Raw genomic sequence first — 15852 nt, 5'->3', positions numbered from 1 at the left:
GTTAATTTGATATGCTTAAAACTAACCCAGTCTTCATTAATTCAAAACATACAAATAGAATCCGTTCTCTCTCACCCTCCCAGAACAAATTATGATAAATAGTTTAAGGGGTAAATAACTACTATTTGACAGCCTGTTCAAGCTCCTAATTAGGATTGTAAAAACAGGGTTTTGTGACTAAACACCTTCAACAAACACAATGGGAGGCTGATCCCGTCCAAAACGAGGATTTATTTAAACATCTGCAGCTGGAGAAGCTCAGACTTATTAAGGTATGATTTTCAGTTTAGTTAAACTATTTTTTTTGTCTACTTTCGGGGGGAAACAGAGGAATGGCATCAACAGGGCTACACGACTGTGATTATATTTTGTTGCTAAATGTGTCAAATAGTATTTTTAAAACTCTGAAAACAAATCAAAAACATATTTACTACTTAAACATGGGAGAGGTCGCAGGGTGGTCTGGAACTCTCTGTGTTATCGGAGGATTCATTTGCATTCACGTTTAAGGATCAAGGAGAATCAAGTTAGTCCGGGAACCACTTGAAGATTTATAAAAGTCTCATAACTCATTTGAATTACACGAACAGGCTCTTAATCAGGTTGCTCCTTAATGCAACCTCGTGAAACAGTTCACACGCCTCTAAATCAATGCTTATTTTTGCAAATTTAATTCAAAATGTGCAGGAAAAATTTAAAACCCCTTAAGAAATAGCAGCAGCAGGTGGCGCTGATCAAAAGCGGCGTATTAATCAGTGAGAGAATCTTACTGAACAGGAAGAGCAGAATTTCTTAAAATAAAAACAAAAAAAAGCAGTTTTTTCAAACGTTATCTAAATTTAGAGCACATTTTAAGTAGACTGGCTGTTTTCTTCCCACCGTGTCAGATTGAAACCCCTGAATATTGGCCAATATTTGGATAATGAGGGGGAGAAAAACAACCGGACCAACTAAACATCACGTGGAGTGCGCATCACACTTCTCTTTCTGCGCCCCCTTCCTCTCGGTTTTGCCTGAAGGGCGCAGGCTTTCAACCAGAAACAGGCTCAGACCCAAACACAGAACCACCGCTGGTTCTGCTGCAGCTGGAAGACAAAATGTGGCTTCGAGAGGAGCTTCTGAAAGCCATCTGGCACGCATTCACGGCCCTGGACGTGGACCACCGTGGGAAAGTCTCCAAATCTCAGTTAAAGGTGAGTTTTAATTTCTGTTCAGTCTGACCACAAACACTTGTTTCAGCACTTTTGCATCCTGTATGATTCTGCTTCTAAGTACTTCTGTGAAAAAATAATGAGCAACTTTTCAACTATTTCTGCAATTTATTGGGAAATCAATTTTATAATATTTACGTTGATCGACTATTTATTGTTTATACCGGAGTTCCAAACAGTAATGGCGTCCGTGTGTGCAGATATGTCACCACTAATTTAGTTCTGATTTTGTTTCATATTTTATTTTTTATAATTTTACATCGCTTGTATTGTAATAGTAAACAAAATCTCTTTGGTTGCCTTCTGTTTTTTCTCATGATAAAGATTTAGAGGAATGTTTTGTGTGTTAATCTGCTGTTACCAGATCTTGAACAGTAATTGTGGGAGATTTTAGGAGTTTCTGTATTTAATCTTCTCTTCTGTGAATGGTTTTGCAACTAAATACATCTAAATTTGTTTTGCATGTCATGGTTAAAACAAAATTGGATATAAATGACAAAATTTGTCTACTGAGAGGAAAAACTCTTTCTACCTCCAGAACTGCCTTAAATCCTTTGCGGTACAGATTTATTAAGGTGTCTGAAACATTGTTCCCAGATTTTGATCCATAGTCACATTGATAGGATCAAGCGGCAAATGCAGACAAATCTGCCCATCAAACCATTGAAGCAAACCATTGCTCTAATGGTTTGGGATTTGGTAACCTTGGAAACCATTGGATTTTACGGTCAAGCAATCAGTTTGAGAAAATTACATGGTCCAGGTTCCCTCCGCCCCGGAAAACATGCTAAGCCTAGTGGTTCAGTGGTTGGGCAGTTATTCATCCAGCGGCCCGTCGTGTTTTTGAGTTAAAAAAAGGTTTAAAGTTGATAGGAAATTTGAAAATATCACTTGATAATTATGTGTTATTGAAAGATTGGAGGAGTAATACCTGGCCACCAACTACAAAGCCTTAAAAAAAAAAGCAAATATTTTGGGGGCACAAGTAAAGCTTGGTGGCCCTCCAGGCCTTTGATGCACTGGGGGGAAACCCTGATGGTGCGTTATTCTACTGGAAGCAGCTGTTGCCTTTTTAGCGTTTTAAGGTGTAAAGCAAGCTTCACTGACTTCTCTCATGAAAACTAGACAAGCGTTTTATTTTTGTGGCTCTTTGTCAGATAAAATATTATCAGCGCTGCAAAGTAGCAGAACTGAAATGAAGCTGATGACCTTTTGCAATAGTGCAGCTGAGAGCACTGAACCGTAATCTAAAAGCTTAGAGATGTCACTGACAGGAGCTGAAGGATCGCTCGGCTAGTGATGCGTGTAGATGTGACAGACTACGGTATAATTACTGTTCCCTGTAGATCTCATCGTTATTTTACCAGACTCTTGAGTTTTGAATGAATAAATGCTGTCACATTCACAGTTGTGCTCTGGTTTATTTGTTGCTGTGTAGGTGCTCTCCTACAACCTGTGCACAGTAATGAAGATCCCCCATAACCCTTTGACCTTTGAAGAGCATTTTAAAGAAGATAATAAGGGACCTCTGTCTAATGAGGGCTACATGCCTTACCTCAACAGGTACATTCTTGATAAGGTGAGGACCAACAGTGGTAAAAAAAAAAAAAAAACCTCTTTAATATCACTGTCACACCCTGAAACCATGTTTTTAAAATATTTGCCCAGTTTGCAAGAGACATACAGTATATAGAGACATAAGTAAAATTTACCTGTGTGAGCATTTATATGTAACCATTGACTCTACAGTTTTGCAAACTTGTTTTAAAAATTTCAAAAGATATTCTTCATTCAACCTAGAATTATGTTTCTTGAAACGGGCGTCTCTCAAAATATTATAAGACGATGTAAAATGTGTCTGTTTACATTTCACTACAAAATGGTATGCCAAAAATTAACTATGCAATTTTAAATAAACATTAGAAAAATGTTTTTTGTTTTTTTTGGCATTACATTAATACAACATTTATTAAAATTCCTCAGCTGCATTTTCATGTTTTACTGAAATTTTGAGGAATCGTCTTTGATGATGAGCCCTAAGTATTTGAGGTTGGAAGGCCTCTGTGCCATCGCCCTAATCTTTGTCTCCCAGATTCACAATAATTCAAGTGAGTCTTGGAGTAATTTAAAACAAATCTACAAAATATAAAATTGCATCTTCTTGTGTCTTCCTGGCATCAGGCGGTCACTGCATGCTGGCATTTTGGATCATTTCGCTCGGTTTGTTTTGCTACATTTAAGACGTTCACTAAAATAGACTGCTGGAGCGGTCCAGCAGTGAGACTGGACCGCTCCAGAACATCACTATTACTCCTGGTCAGAAGGAAAAATGGTGATAAAATTTGAATATTAGTCTAAATCCACATCTTCTAGAGATAGGAATGCATTTGAACTTAATCATGGTTCCAAATTACAAAAGAATGCATGATTTATAATCTGGGAGTCGTAGCAATGTGGTTCATGTGAGGTGAAGAAAATGTACATTTATTTTTTATATTGTCATAATGCTTTATGAACTCTGAAAAACTGTCTTTCTTTTGGTTTATTTTATTATTATTATTTTTAAAATAATTTCAGGCTTACCCAAAATCTAAAGTAAACAAAGTATAAATGTGGACTTCTCTGAGACAAAGATCCAAATTTAAAATGTGTGAGTTATAAAATAATGTGTACAGGCAATCATGAATTTTTTTCTGGTGTAATAATATTTGACCTTGATTAAATTACATGGTTCACAAAGTGTACTTTAAACATGATAATTTATTTGCTCTGATCAATTTTCTTTCATTTGTTAGAAATTAAATGTTTTGTTAAAAATGATGTTCAGACTGTTTACCAGTTGTCAATTTCAAACTTTGCACAATATTAGGTCATAATGTGGTGACTCATCAGACTTTATCAAATGATGTGTCTATTACAAGTATAGTTTCTTTAGTTTATCACGTGTCAAAAAAAAAAAAATCCTTCTGAGGAAAAAAATAAAACTTGCTATTTAAACATGTAAAAAAACAACAAAAAAACATAGGTTTAAGTTTTTGAAAATTGAATAATGTAGACCTAAAAGCAAATATGGGATTTTTTAAAACTTTAAATTTCAGATAAGTTCTGTAAAATAAGTAAGTAAGCTATTTTAAATTAATTATCTGGTTGATTATTTGCCAAAAGCTAAAATGATAAAACTCCCGATTGAAAAACTAGTGAGTTAATTTTTTTAAAAATTAGACCAAAATAAATTTAATAGAAAATAATAAGGTGATCAAGACTTGTTGACACTGTATTTTTTATTTGTGGTATGTTAAAGAATAATTTTACTATAGCTTCTTTATATTGCTGCTTTTCCAATCATTGATTCAGTGGAATATAGTTTTACATTATTGAAAGATTTATAATACTTCTCTGCTGAAATGTTGAAAAAGCAAATTAATCTCATGATCCCACACCTCCTTTGCACCAAATTAAAATGACTCATCATCTAAATGTGGAAATGGTTGCAAATTCTGAGTAAGATGTTTTCTCTAATTTTTACGCAAGAGTGGTCTCATAAATATTAAAATTAGCTGTGGCTCTGATAAGTTTTAGTTGACTCAGTCCAGCTAGTAAGCAGCACAGGCTTCCTTTGTTGTGCTGCGAGGCGTTTTTCTTCCCTTTTCTCTGCCAAACTCTGACTTGAATAAAAATGAGCCCTGTAACAACATCACCTCACATCCTGCAGACTTTAAGGTTTTCAGAGGAGACCAACAGCAATCCTTTTGCTCTGCACTTGTAAACAAGCAGGTCGCTGGCGTTTCTCTTTGACTCCTCTCTGACTCTGTGTTTTCGTCCACAGGTGCAGGAGGATTTCGATGTGCTGGAGTTCTACCGGATGTGCTGGACTTTGTGTTACAAAAAGAATATTCACCCTCATCGTCTAATCATCTCAGATGCTGATGCGTTCAAAGTCTGGTGCATTTTTAACTTCCTGTCGGAAGACAAATACCCGCTAGTTATTGTCTTTGAGGAGGTGAGGAAGAGGCTTAAAGAGGAATTTAGGAATTCCAGCTGAAATTCTGTAAATCTGTAAAGGAATGAAAACACAGATCCAAATATCTGAATTAGACCATGCCTTTCTGTTTCTGCTTTTCTTTCCCTGATTATTTTCAGAACCATTTTTTCAATTATTTTTAACTTCTCAATTCTCACGTTTGGATCATTCAGGTTTATAAAGTGGATTAATCACAACAGATGGGACGATTTTATGTCTCAGACAATTTAGAAAATATTTACCTTTGAATTTGATCACAAGCAGAAACTGGGCAATTTGTCTCCATTCCTTTTGTTGGATTTGGGAAAAATACCAAAGATAACCTGGTAAACAGTATTTTAACTCAAATAATAGGATCTGAGCTGAAAACTTGGTGCATACAGTAGATGATCTGATGAAGGATGAGCAGGATTATTTTTGCAGGATTATTTTCTAGTTCTTGAAGAAGTGACTTTCAGAAAAGGATCTTTTGCTGTAGATATGTTTTTACTCTTAACTTTTGTGAAAAGCTGCACAAAAACTGCTGACATGGTCAGGTGCAAGCAGTTGTCAGGCTTTGAGAGATGTGCTGTGGAGGCATTGCTTCAAACTACTTTTAAATGTTATAATCCAATCAGGAGACACATATTGAAGAGATTACGGTTGGTTTCAAGAATTCTACTTGTGTTCTCCGAATCATCTTGTTCTTGTTGTGTTCTTCTTTCTGGCCTGAAATTCGCTCATGAAATCTGCGGCCGTTAGTTTTGATTAATTTCATCCTTGGTTGATACGGAGTTCTGACCGTGATGTAACAAACCATGAAATTCCCGCCACTGTGCTGATATTCCAGGCTTGTGTTTATACATTATAATCTATTATTATTATGACTTTTTGAATGTAATTTAATGTACTGGTCATGTTAATTGTTATTACTTTTGAGAAAGTGGACGTCTTCCTAGTGTTTTTCCACAGGTATTTCTCGGCAATAAACAGCATTCCTACATGTCACCAAAAAGACTAGAAAGAAAATGTTGTAATTTCAGAGCTGTTCAAAAATAACCATGTGCTTACGTTGCTTTCAAGCTTCAGCTAAGGCTATTTTGTCCACCTGTGAAGGTCGAGTATTTTCTGCGAAAGCTGACGGAGGCCATGGGAATCGGGTGGTGTGAGGAAAAGTTCACAGACTACAGAATGCGGCAGAACACGAAGAGCTGCCTGACTGTATGGGAGCTGATCGAGCTGGTGGGAGTCATCTACTTCAGCAACGACGTGGACCGGCAGATCCTGTCCATGAGCATCAACGAGGTGTTTTCGGAGCTCATCCTGGACATTCTCAAGCAGGTTGGACAGGACGCCGCCGGTGGGGGCTGGTAAGAAGACATGCAGGCCTGAGGAATACCTCGGTTCAACTCGGTGTTGTGCTTTAAAGGGCTACATGATGAAAAAAGGCCACAAGAGGAAGAACTGGATGGAGCGCTGGTTCGTCCTTCGACCCACTTCGCTGACCTACTACGTCTGCGAAGACCTCACGGAGAAGAAGGGAGACATCGTTCTTGACCAAAGCTGCTGTGTGGAGGTAAAGTGAAGTTTTTATTTTAAGATTTAACTGCGAAGAAATAGTCTTGCACATTCATTTGATTTCACTTTCATGTGATGTTTTTTTTTTTTTGTCCTCTCCAGTCTCTGCTAGACAGAGACGGGAAGAAGTGCCTTTTTATTATTAAGTGCCTGGACAAAAGCTTTGAGATCAGCGCTTCGGACAAAAAGAAGAAGCAGGAATGGATTCAAGGTACCGAGTAGACGACTTCCCCAATCATCCTGTCATTTTTTTAAACGCCTGTCCCTGAGCTCCCTCTCCACATGTTTCCCGGCAGCTATACAAACGTGCATCCAGCTGCTGAGGCTCGGCCTGCTGTCTCCGCACCGCGAGGCGCGGCTGAGGCGTCGGGAGCTGCGGCAGAAGCAGCAGCTGGAGGACCAGGACCTGACGGAGAGGATGAAGAACCTCCAGGCGGCGAATGAGGCCAAACAGAGACAACTGGAAGACATGAGGCTGGTCTGTGGTTAACACCCTCCAAATATTTTCAAAGATAAATCCCAATTGCAAGTCAAGCAGTCATTCAGTCTCTCTGTGGACCTTGGCTGTGCCTTGTAATAAGAAATAAAAATATTACAAAACTGGGAATGAGGGAAAAATTTTTGCATTAATTCAGTTGAACTTAGCTGTTGATCACATCTGCTGTTTTTTCCCCCCCATATTGTGGTTTATCTCACAAAACACACAGTAAAAAGGGAAGTAAAACTTTTTATGCAAACTGCCTAATATATCATTTAGAGACACCTGTGTCTGTTTGAAACATGGTGTGAACGCCCAATACTTTTAAAGCTGAGGCGGATTATTTCTCATATTTCACTTCTCTTTTTCTTTGACCACTTGGCTATTTTTTTTTTAAATGTCAAACCATGTTTCATATTTGCAAGAGCTAAAAGTGGTTTTGTGCAGAGTTATATTGGAGCCCTGAGTGCTGATTTAAAAAGGAGTCACTTTATAACATCCTCCTTAATTAAACCTCAGAAACTATATAAACGGTTTTTGTGCTGGCTGTGGCCTCGATTCAAGCAGAGCAGTGACGGCTCCTTCCTCTGTCGTGCTTTGCAGAAAATGGAGGAGGCCAAAGCCAAAGCAGAGCTTGAGGAGCTCCGGAGGAAGAAAAATCAGTCAGACCTGCAGGATCGGTACAGATTAGACCTGGAGAAAGAAAAAATGGTAAAGGTTTTTCCTCACTGCTTTATAGGTGTGGTATCACATCACTGGTGTAAACGCGTAACTAAACTTAATAACGAATGTAATTATGATGATCACGACAAAGGACATGTGTTTGAGTTATTATTTCCATGTTGGTGTGCCGACAGAAACGTGAAGTTGACAAAAAAGTTTTTTAAAAATCTGCATAAACAAGAGGAACTTATCCAATACTGAGAATGGCTGCTTAAATGACCTAACTAAACCTTAACCTTTGAATAGGGTCTAAAAAAAAGGAGCTAAAACATTTCACTTCCATGTTGAGCAATGTCTTTATTTCACAGGTCAATGTGCTGTTGTTGAAATTGAGCATAGATGGCCAAGTAGTGGTTAATCACGGTTATGTTTTAACAAGGAATGCAACTAATTACTCACCGACGGGCTGGTTGGCTTGGATAACGTCTCAAAAAATGTCACGAGTAAAATAATCAAATAAGTAAGGATTTTTTCATAGCATTGTATCTGTGACAACCTGAATTGTCTCCTAATCTCAAAGCTTTGGGAGTAAAACCAAGACTCCACATGAGATTAAACTTTAAATGAGGAAACCATGATTTCACAGCTAATCATGTGGGAAAAGTTTGGGAAAATCCAGGGGATTTTGTTTCCTGGTTGAGGAGAAATTCGGCTTCTTTCTCTGTCTTGACATTAATCTGATTTTTCCTACATAGGGAAAACGGAAAAGCAAGTTCCTACACATGCATTTATCATCTTCCACATTGTTTTTTTTTTCTTTTCTGGAATTTATGTATGTTGCATCATTTCAGGAGTTGCAACTTTTTTTTTCGCTCCAAGTTCATTAAGTCATATTTGGGAAACATCGCATGAACTGGAGCTCGACAGCCCTCATTCCAACATTTTAGTGTGTCAATTTTAGCTGACTCACTAAAATCGTGTCATCTATTTCAGGTGCGGCAGGAGATGGAGGAGCAGATGGCTCAGAAGTCCAGTGAGCTGGATCAGTACCTCCAGCGGGTCCAAGAGCTCGAAGACATGTACCACCGGCTGCAGGAAGCCCTAGAGGACGAGAGGCAGGCCAAGCAGGATGAGGAGGCCATGAGGAAGCTGCAGGCCAGGTCTCAGAAACAAACCTAGGATGACCAAGTCAGAGCATCGCAGCTGCTGAGTTCAAGCCGTTAATAGTCAGCTTTTTAAGTCTACAAGAGAGCTAATGATTACCTCTCTGTCGTGGTTATAGTGAGTGAGTGTTTGTGCAGTTTTGTGTCGAGTTAAGCAAACTGTAGCTGCGATACAGTCATAAACAATACAGGGAAAAACATTTAAAAAAAAAAAATGCAGCATGGATGCACAAGTATCCAACTGTAATAACTTGATTAGCAGGTTGAGCAACCTCAGAGACTCAGGGGCTTCGTAAAAGTTTAACTGTTGGCATTAATAACCGGTATGTAAATCAAATCATTTTCAAGTTGGTTCATATTCATTTTATGGTGCCAATACGCAACAAAATGTCAACACCCTCCTTCTGATCAAGCATGTGGCGACAGTGCAAAGGAAAAACTCACTTTTAACAAGAAGAAACACTCAAAATCCGCCTTGTTGGTCAACTGTAACTCTTTTTCTTAGAAATCTGCCCTGTTCACACAACAATATTGTGATGCTTCCCTGTTCTTCTAAAACTCACAGGATTATTTAAAGATAATATGAAGAGCGTTTGCTGTCTGCTTTTTAACAGGTTATTGGAGGAAGAGGCAGCAAAGAGGGTGGAGATGGAGCAGATCTACCTGAAGCAGCAGAGGACGCTGACTCAGACGGAGGCGGAGAAGGAGGAGCTGATGGCCGAGCAGCTGGCCAAGGAGAGAGAGCTGCAGGCCGCGTCTCAGCAGCTGGACAGACTGGAGAAGGAACGGCAGGGGGCGCTGGAGCAGTATCAGGTTCATAACCATTCATAGATCAGACAGAGGCGGGGTGAAGCAAATATTTATATTTTTAGCATTGCAAATGAAACATTTTCCCTTTGATAGTAGAATAAGGTAGTTTAAATAATTACATTCTCTACTAAATAACAGTTAAAACAATAAATTAGAATGTAAATAAAAAAGAAAGTATGCAACATGGATAGAATCTGTTCAACTTGTTGAAAAACGTTAGTGTGGGGAGTTTGCTGACATCTAGTGGCAAAGTTTTAAACTACAACAATTAATTTTGTTGCTCACTCTTCAACAAAAATTCTCACTCACTCACTCACTCACTCACTCACTCACTCACTCACTCACTCACTCACTCACTCACTCACTCACTCACTCACATATATTTCTGGGACATCCATTGGATATGATTATTGATATAAAAGTCAAAGTGTCCTGCTTTTTACATAAGTCATTGTTGGGAGATAAAATGTTGTAGATAAATTAGGTTGATAAAGACCATAGCTGATGGATTCAGAGTTTTAGTCAATTTTTATATTTTCAATCAAGCATCCTGACATTGGGATTTTCTCCAGTCAGACCAAACACAGAAACATCTGATATGTTTTCTGAAAATGTTTGTAATAAGGGGAGAGAAAAGGGATTAAATTTGTCCATTCATGGTCACTGTAGAAAGCTTTCAAAAATAAATTTAAATTCATTTTAAGGGAACAAATGAAAATTTAGCAGAAGCTAAATATAATTAATAATTTCTGACAGTATGTCATACTAAATCCTTATCAATACAGAAGAAAATATATTTTTAAATGCTCTATCCCCGCCTTTTCTCCTCTTATAAAGGAGGTATCACGAAAGCTGGAGCGAGCGGCCAACAAGACAAAGACTTGGAAAGATAAGGTGGCCAAACACGAAGGGCTGGTTCGTCTCATCCAGCCAGGTAGGATAAATTCATTCCTCCTTTAGCTGTAAGGGTCTACAGAATGACCTGGCATTCTGTAGGTCAGAGGTCAGGAACCAGTGTTTCTCTCTGTGGTTTTAAGCACAACTTACATCCGTTTTTGCTTTTTGGTTTAGGTCATAAAGGAGCTCAGAGAATCACTAACTGGGGCCCGGCCTCGTTCACCGACATTGAGCTGGAGCTGAGGAAGAAGTCCTGGCAGGAGAAGAAGAACCAGGGAGCTCCGGCTGAGTGATGGATGGTCCGAATAAATCAGTGACCTCTTAACACATCATCAGTTAGTTGAATTCATCAGTTTTAAGTTAGTAGTGAAACACCACATTACCTGTCTGACTTATTTTGTCTGGACTGCGTGAATAAACTGGACTGCATGAATTTAAGTTTTAAGAAACTTAAATCTTAGACAACAGAGAGGAAGAAGCTCAAAAAAATGTTTCTCAAGATTCTAGAGACGATTCATCCAATTGTTTAAAACGGCCGACTTCACTACTTTTAATGCAAGAAATTAAGATTCCCATTAATTTCTATTTAACTCAAAAGTACTTAATTTCATCTGTTTTAGTGTTTGAGTCTTCAATCTAAACTGGTTTTAACATAAATAACATGAACTGATATTTGAAAGACTCTAAAAGTCAACAAATTATCTGTTAGTTCCTAAAAATAGTATGATTGAAATATATATTTTGTAATAAACACCATTCAGTTTTGTATGCCAGTGAGAGTGGATTTCTGTCTGATTTCTGCTTTAAATAACCATTTTTATAACAAAAGATGTCTTAAATGTAACCACATTTTTTCAATTTTATATTAAAGCCTTTGTAACTTCTGCTTTATCCACTAGGTGGCAGCACGTGAACGGGACATTTTGATTTGTATTTCCTGTGCAGAAGCAGAAGTCTGTGAAACACAAACAAGTATAAAATCATTGCTTTAATAGTATTTCAGTATATTTAATGAGTGGCTTTTGTGTTGTTTTTTCCCCCGTTATTCTTAAATGCATCACATGCCCTGCAAAAGTATTCACACCCCGTTAGGATTTGTCAGGTTATGCAATGATATTTTATGCAACAGATCAACAAAAGATGGATAAATGTGAAGTGGAAAAAAATGTGGTTTGTCTTTTCATGCAGTCCCCTTTTACTATGGTACTCCTAAATAACAGAAAATGTAATGAATTCTCTTCAGACGTTGTAAAGTGTCACGGTTTATTTGTCTAAAATAAAATTGTTTTTATTTTAGACAACATTAGTGAACAAACATAATCATGAAGACTGAGACACACTGCAGACAGACAGGTCAGGGAAAAAGTTGTGGAAAAACTTAAAGCATGTCTTGGTTATAAAACAACATCCCAACTCTAAACATCTCACAGAATGTTGCTTAATCCAAAAGTGGAAAGAGTGTGACACAACAACAAAGACATTGTCATCCACTTAAAATGAGAGTCTGGGCAAAGGAAATGTTCATCAAAGAAGCAGCCAAGAGTGTTATGACAATCGGGTTTTATGAAAACGTGGCAATAAGAAAGCATTGAAAGTATTTTTTGTTGTTGTTAAAGTTTGCCACAAGCTGCATTGACATAACAAAAAATATAGAGGAAGATGTTCTAATTGGGTATCCAAAATGTATTTGTTTTGCCCTACATGGAAAATGCTGTGTGACTGAAACCTGTCAGACCTTACACTGAACATATTATCCATGTGGTGATAAAGGTGGTGGTATTATGCTGAGGGGATGCTGTTCATCAGCAGTAAAAGGGAAGCTGGACAGAAGATGGATTGGGCTCATTACAAAGCAATCTTGAAAGAAAACCTGCTAGATCAGCGGACTTAAAACTGGGCCAGTGGTTCACCTCCAGCAGAACTCTAAATACACGACCTGAACTGCAATGAAATAGCTTAGATCAAAGCATATCCAGGTATTAGAATGGCCCAGTCAAAGCCAAAAACCCTTAATATTGTTTTTCACAGATGATCTCCTTCTAATCTGACTGAGGCTGCAGCTATTGTGCAGGAAGATTGGAAAAAAATCTTAATATCTAGTCATCCTAAGCTGGTAGAAACGTACCACAAAATACTTGCAGCCTTAACTGCGCTGGTTCTACAAAGTATTGACTAATATTAAAAAATATTAAAGTTTAAGGTTTCTAACATGATGAAATGTAAAAAAAAATAAAAAAATTATTTATTATCCTTGCAAAATATGTTTGGAGTGTATGCAAAGTGTACAGTGATCAATGAGCACATTAGATTCAACTGCATGTAAGTTTCAGCAAATTAAGGGTAAACTTGGATTTAAACAAGACATGTTCAAGTGTTTTAAATATTTGAAACATATTCTAATACCCATGTTCAGGTCTAGTTCAAAATCATCCAGAAAATTTGGCATCTCTTCGTTTTTTCCTCCTGGAGGACTAAAAGATATCCTTCTTCTTAGTTGCTTACTAAAAACTACTGCTAAAGATGGCTGAAGTATCTCAGAGTTGTAGGTGGGGAAATGCATGTTGAATTTGAGTCTGGAACAAGATGTAGCAACATCAGAAAGCTTTGAGCTCCTTCTGTCATCGTCTGAGTTCAGATTTCTAAAAGGCGCTGATGTAGGTTATGCCCTAATCTCATGAGACAAACTGACACAGGAGCTGACACAACCTGCTGCATTACCTCACTTAAAACCACTTCCACTCACTCGGGTGGATCAAACTTTTCAGAGGGGAACCTGATAATACCCGATGTTCAAACTGATATCAGCGAGACAAAGCGTCACGGCAGTTTGGTAGATGCTGTATAATCCGACTTATTGTTCCAGTAATCGCAACGGCGAGATTAATTACCCCTAATGCACGCGACGTGCAGCAGTAAGATGCTGGTGTCAAAACAAATCACTTTGAGCAACAAAGGGCCTCTGTTCGCCTCACGTACGTCTCACGATTTGTCCGCCGCGCCGTCGCACTTCGGTTACAGGAGCATTGTTCCTGGGTGAAGCCGTCAGAGTTGGGCGCTGCGTTTGACTCGTGTCTGCCAGGCTGCACAATGAGCCTCTTCAGTCAGTGGAACACCAACGTCAGCCTTGTTGTTCTTCTGTTCCTGCCTCATCTTCTTCTTCTTCTTCAAGAGAGAGGGCTTAGAAATGAAACAAGAGTTCACGTTGAGTTCAGAGCTGACAGAGCAGGAGAAGAGATAAGAACCTGCATTCACACCACTGACCTGACACCATGCACGCATCTATACACCGGCAGCGCACAGATAAGATCAGATACAGAGACAGATTGCCCAAGTGTCTGCGCTCATGCTGCTGATGCTGGAAAGATTTTATGGTTCTCCTTGTTTGCTTGATTTACAGAGCAACAGCAACAACAAAAAAACCCGCCTGTTTTTGTTGAAATTATTTTTATTGCAGTGTTTTTCAGGAACTATCTTGCTGTGTGTGTGTGTGTTTTTCTTTCTAAACAGATTTACTGTTCACATATCTTCTTGAGGAGGTATTTATATCTCAGAATCTGAGAAATGGCAACCTTTTTTTTTGTTGTTTGTTTTATTTTAAAAACTATTCTCAGAATCGAGAGTCTCTGATCTCCGTAGCTAAATTGCACAAGCCCTTCACATTCCAGGTTTAAGAATATCTCTAAACCTGACACATGGGCTACTTTTCGTACCCCATGTGTATGAAAAGTAGCCCTAATGCCCATGACCAATTCATCTGGTTTCCATCCAAAACATCCTGGTCCAAACTGGGAAATTTTTATGGGATAGTGTAAAGAAATGTCTTGCAGATGGCTCCTCACAGTGCTGGACTTTTGGAGAAAAAAAAATGTCAAGCTGCTTTGAAAATATTCTTTTTTTTTTAACGCCCTTTAGTACAAATTGAATGGTTAATTGAACTTTTCAAATGCACGGATGAGCGGCTCATTGGCTGAAGCATGCATTGAGTAGACCCCCAAGTGCTGGCAAGCTGACATTCTTATTTTTGCAATGGGCGTAAATGACGTGTAGATTAGCTTTTAGGGTCGGATTTTGGAGCAGGTGCCCACAGAGGCAAACCCCCAGCAGCTTTGAATCCTATCGCCCATATTGCTGAGGCCCAAAGGAAATGAGAACACATCTTGCATTCACTGCAGCCACAGGGTCACAAGGATAATAGGACTTAGAGGACCAATGAAATAAATCAGTATTATCAGTGGGGTATTTTTGGGGGTCTGCGGAAAGGCCAGTCAGCTTATTTTTCAAGTTGTTTTATCCAATTGCACAGCTGTGACTGCGCTGAAAGAGTGTTGGATCCAAAACAAGCAGATACGTGCAGGCCTGAATTTATAGACTGCTTTTGATTTGTCTTCTTTTATTTGAGAGCGGCACGCTTCCAGCCAGCTCAGGCAAATCACTGAACCTTGAGGAAAATAAAAACTAAAAAATGCGGCCAAGTTGCACAAGATTACCATTACAGATATGCATGCTAAAACACTGCTGACCTTTGGGATGATGGAGGCTTTCATCAGTAATTTGCCATCAGAGGAGAAATCAGTTGCAGGAGCTGTAATGTACCTAAACTCACGTCATGGGTTATGTAACCAAGAAATTTCTTTCATCTTGTCCTACTTTCATACTGCTAATTTAAATCAGTGTGGTTTGATCCAGTCAGGCTAATGCAGCTATGGAGAATCAATAATTGGATGAAATGACTCTTGGGAAACCACCAATTCCAACTCGAAGAGAAAATAATTCCAATCATGCCATTCCACGCAATCCTGCAGGACAACATCCGCTGCATCCCTCCGTTTGTGGGCCTAATCTCCGTGCCTAAACGAAGCATCTAAAAAATGGAGGGAACTGCTAAAAGGTCTGTCCAGATGTTAGGCTGATGGAGCTTCGCACCTGCTGCCGCTACAGGGCAGCTGTTCGATTGTACTGTGGGACAAAACACCCACCACATCCCTCCAGAAAAAAAAAACAAAACACCCGATCTTCCTCTGACCTCAGCTTCCTCCGAGTGAAACCTTGAAG

The 15852-nt window shown here is 38.7% G+C and overlaps 1 protein-coding gene and 1 long non-coding RNA gene across 4 annotated transcripts; one reads left to right on the top strand and one right to left on the bottom strand.

Moving 5' to 3' along the window:
• The first annotated feature begins 996 nt into the window (after window positions 1–996).
• On the top strand, window positions 997–11983 carry swap70a (switching B cell complex subunit SWAP70a). 3 transcript variants are annotated; one of them, XR_003595282.1, is made up of 13 exons: window positions 997–1193; window positions 2650–2790; window positions 5038–5211; window positions 6328–6552; window positions 6641–6787; window positions 6892–7000; window positions 7086–7267; window positions 7871–7978; window positions 8924–9090; window positions 9708–9906; window positions 10741–10837; window positions 10975–11159; window positions 11700–11983. XR_003595282.1 is itself a non-coding variant. In XM_028015818.1 (13 exons), exons 1-12 carry the CDS (start codon window positions 1098–1100, stop codon window positions 11091–11093), a joined length of 1764 nt encoding a protein of 587 aa, XP_027871619.1. In that variant the 5' UTR covers window positions 997–1097; the 3' UTR covers window positions 11094–11135; window positions 11700–11983. The 3 variants fall into 3 exon arrangements, 2 of the variants coding, with proteins under 2 accessions (XP_027871619.1, XP_027871618.1); XM_028015818.1 differs by having other exon boundaries at window positions 10975–11135; XM_028015817.1 differs by having other exon boundaries at window positions 998–1193; window positions 10975–11983.
• A 624-nt stretch (window positions 11984–12607) lies between these two features.
• Window positions 12608–14240, bottom strand: LOC114143614 (uncharacterized). The gene is made up of 2 exons (XR_003595283.1): window positions 14062–14240; window positions 12608–13959 (listed from the first exon to the last, which is right to left on the bottom strand). It is a non-coding gene; the product is annotated as an uncharacterized LOC114143614 (long non-coding RNA).
• Window positions 14241–15852: the final 1612 nt, after the last annotated feature.

This window comes from Xiphophorus couchianus, chromosome 4 (genome assembly GCF_001444195.1).
Source record: "Xiphophorus couchianus chromosome 4, X_couchianus-1.0, whole genome shotgun sequence".
Lineage (NCBI taxonomy): Eukaryota > Metazoa > Chordata > Actinopteri > Cyprinodontiformes > Poeciliidae > Xiphophorus > Xiphophorus couchianus.
Note: the sequence above shows the minus strand (reverse complement) of the source record. Positions and strands in the feature narration are given on the sequence as shown.

Excerpts from the sequence above, each read along its gene's own strand:
- swap70a (XM_028015818.1), top strand. The coding sequence starts at position 1,098 with ATGTGGCTTCGAGAGGAGCTTCTGAAAGCCATCTGGCACGCATTCACG. Across the intron at positions 1,194-2,649 it reads TCTCCAAATCTCAGTTAAAG|GTGCTCTCCTACAACCTGTG; the intron begins GTGAGTTTTAAT and ends GTTGCTGTGTAG. Across the intron at positions 9,091-9,707 it reads ATGAGGAAGCTGCAGGCCAG|GTTATTGGAGGAAGAGGCAG; the intron begins GTCTCAGAAACA and ends GCTTTTTAACAG.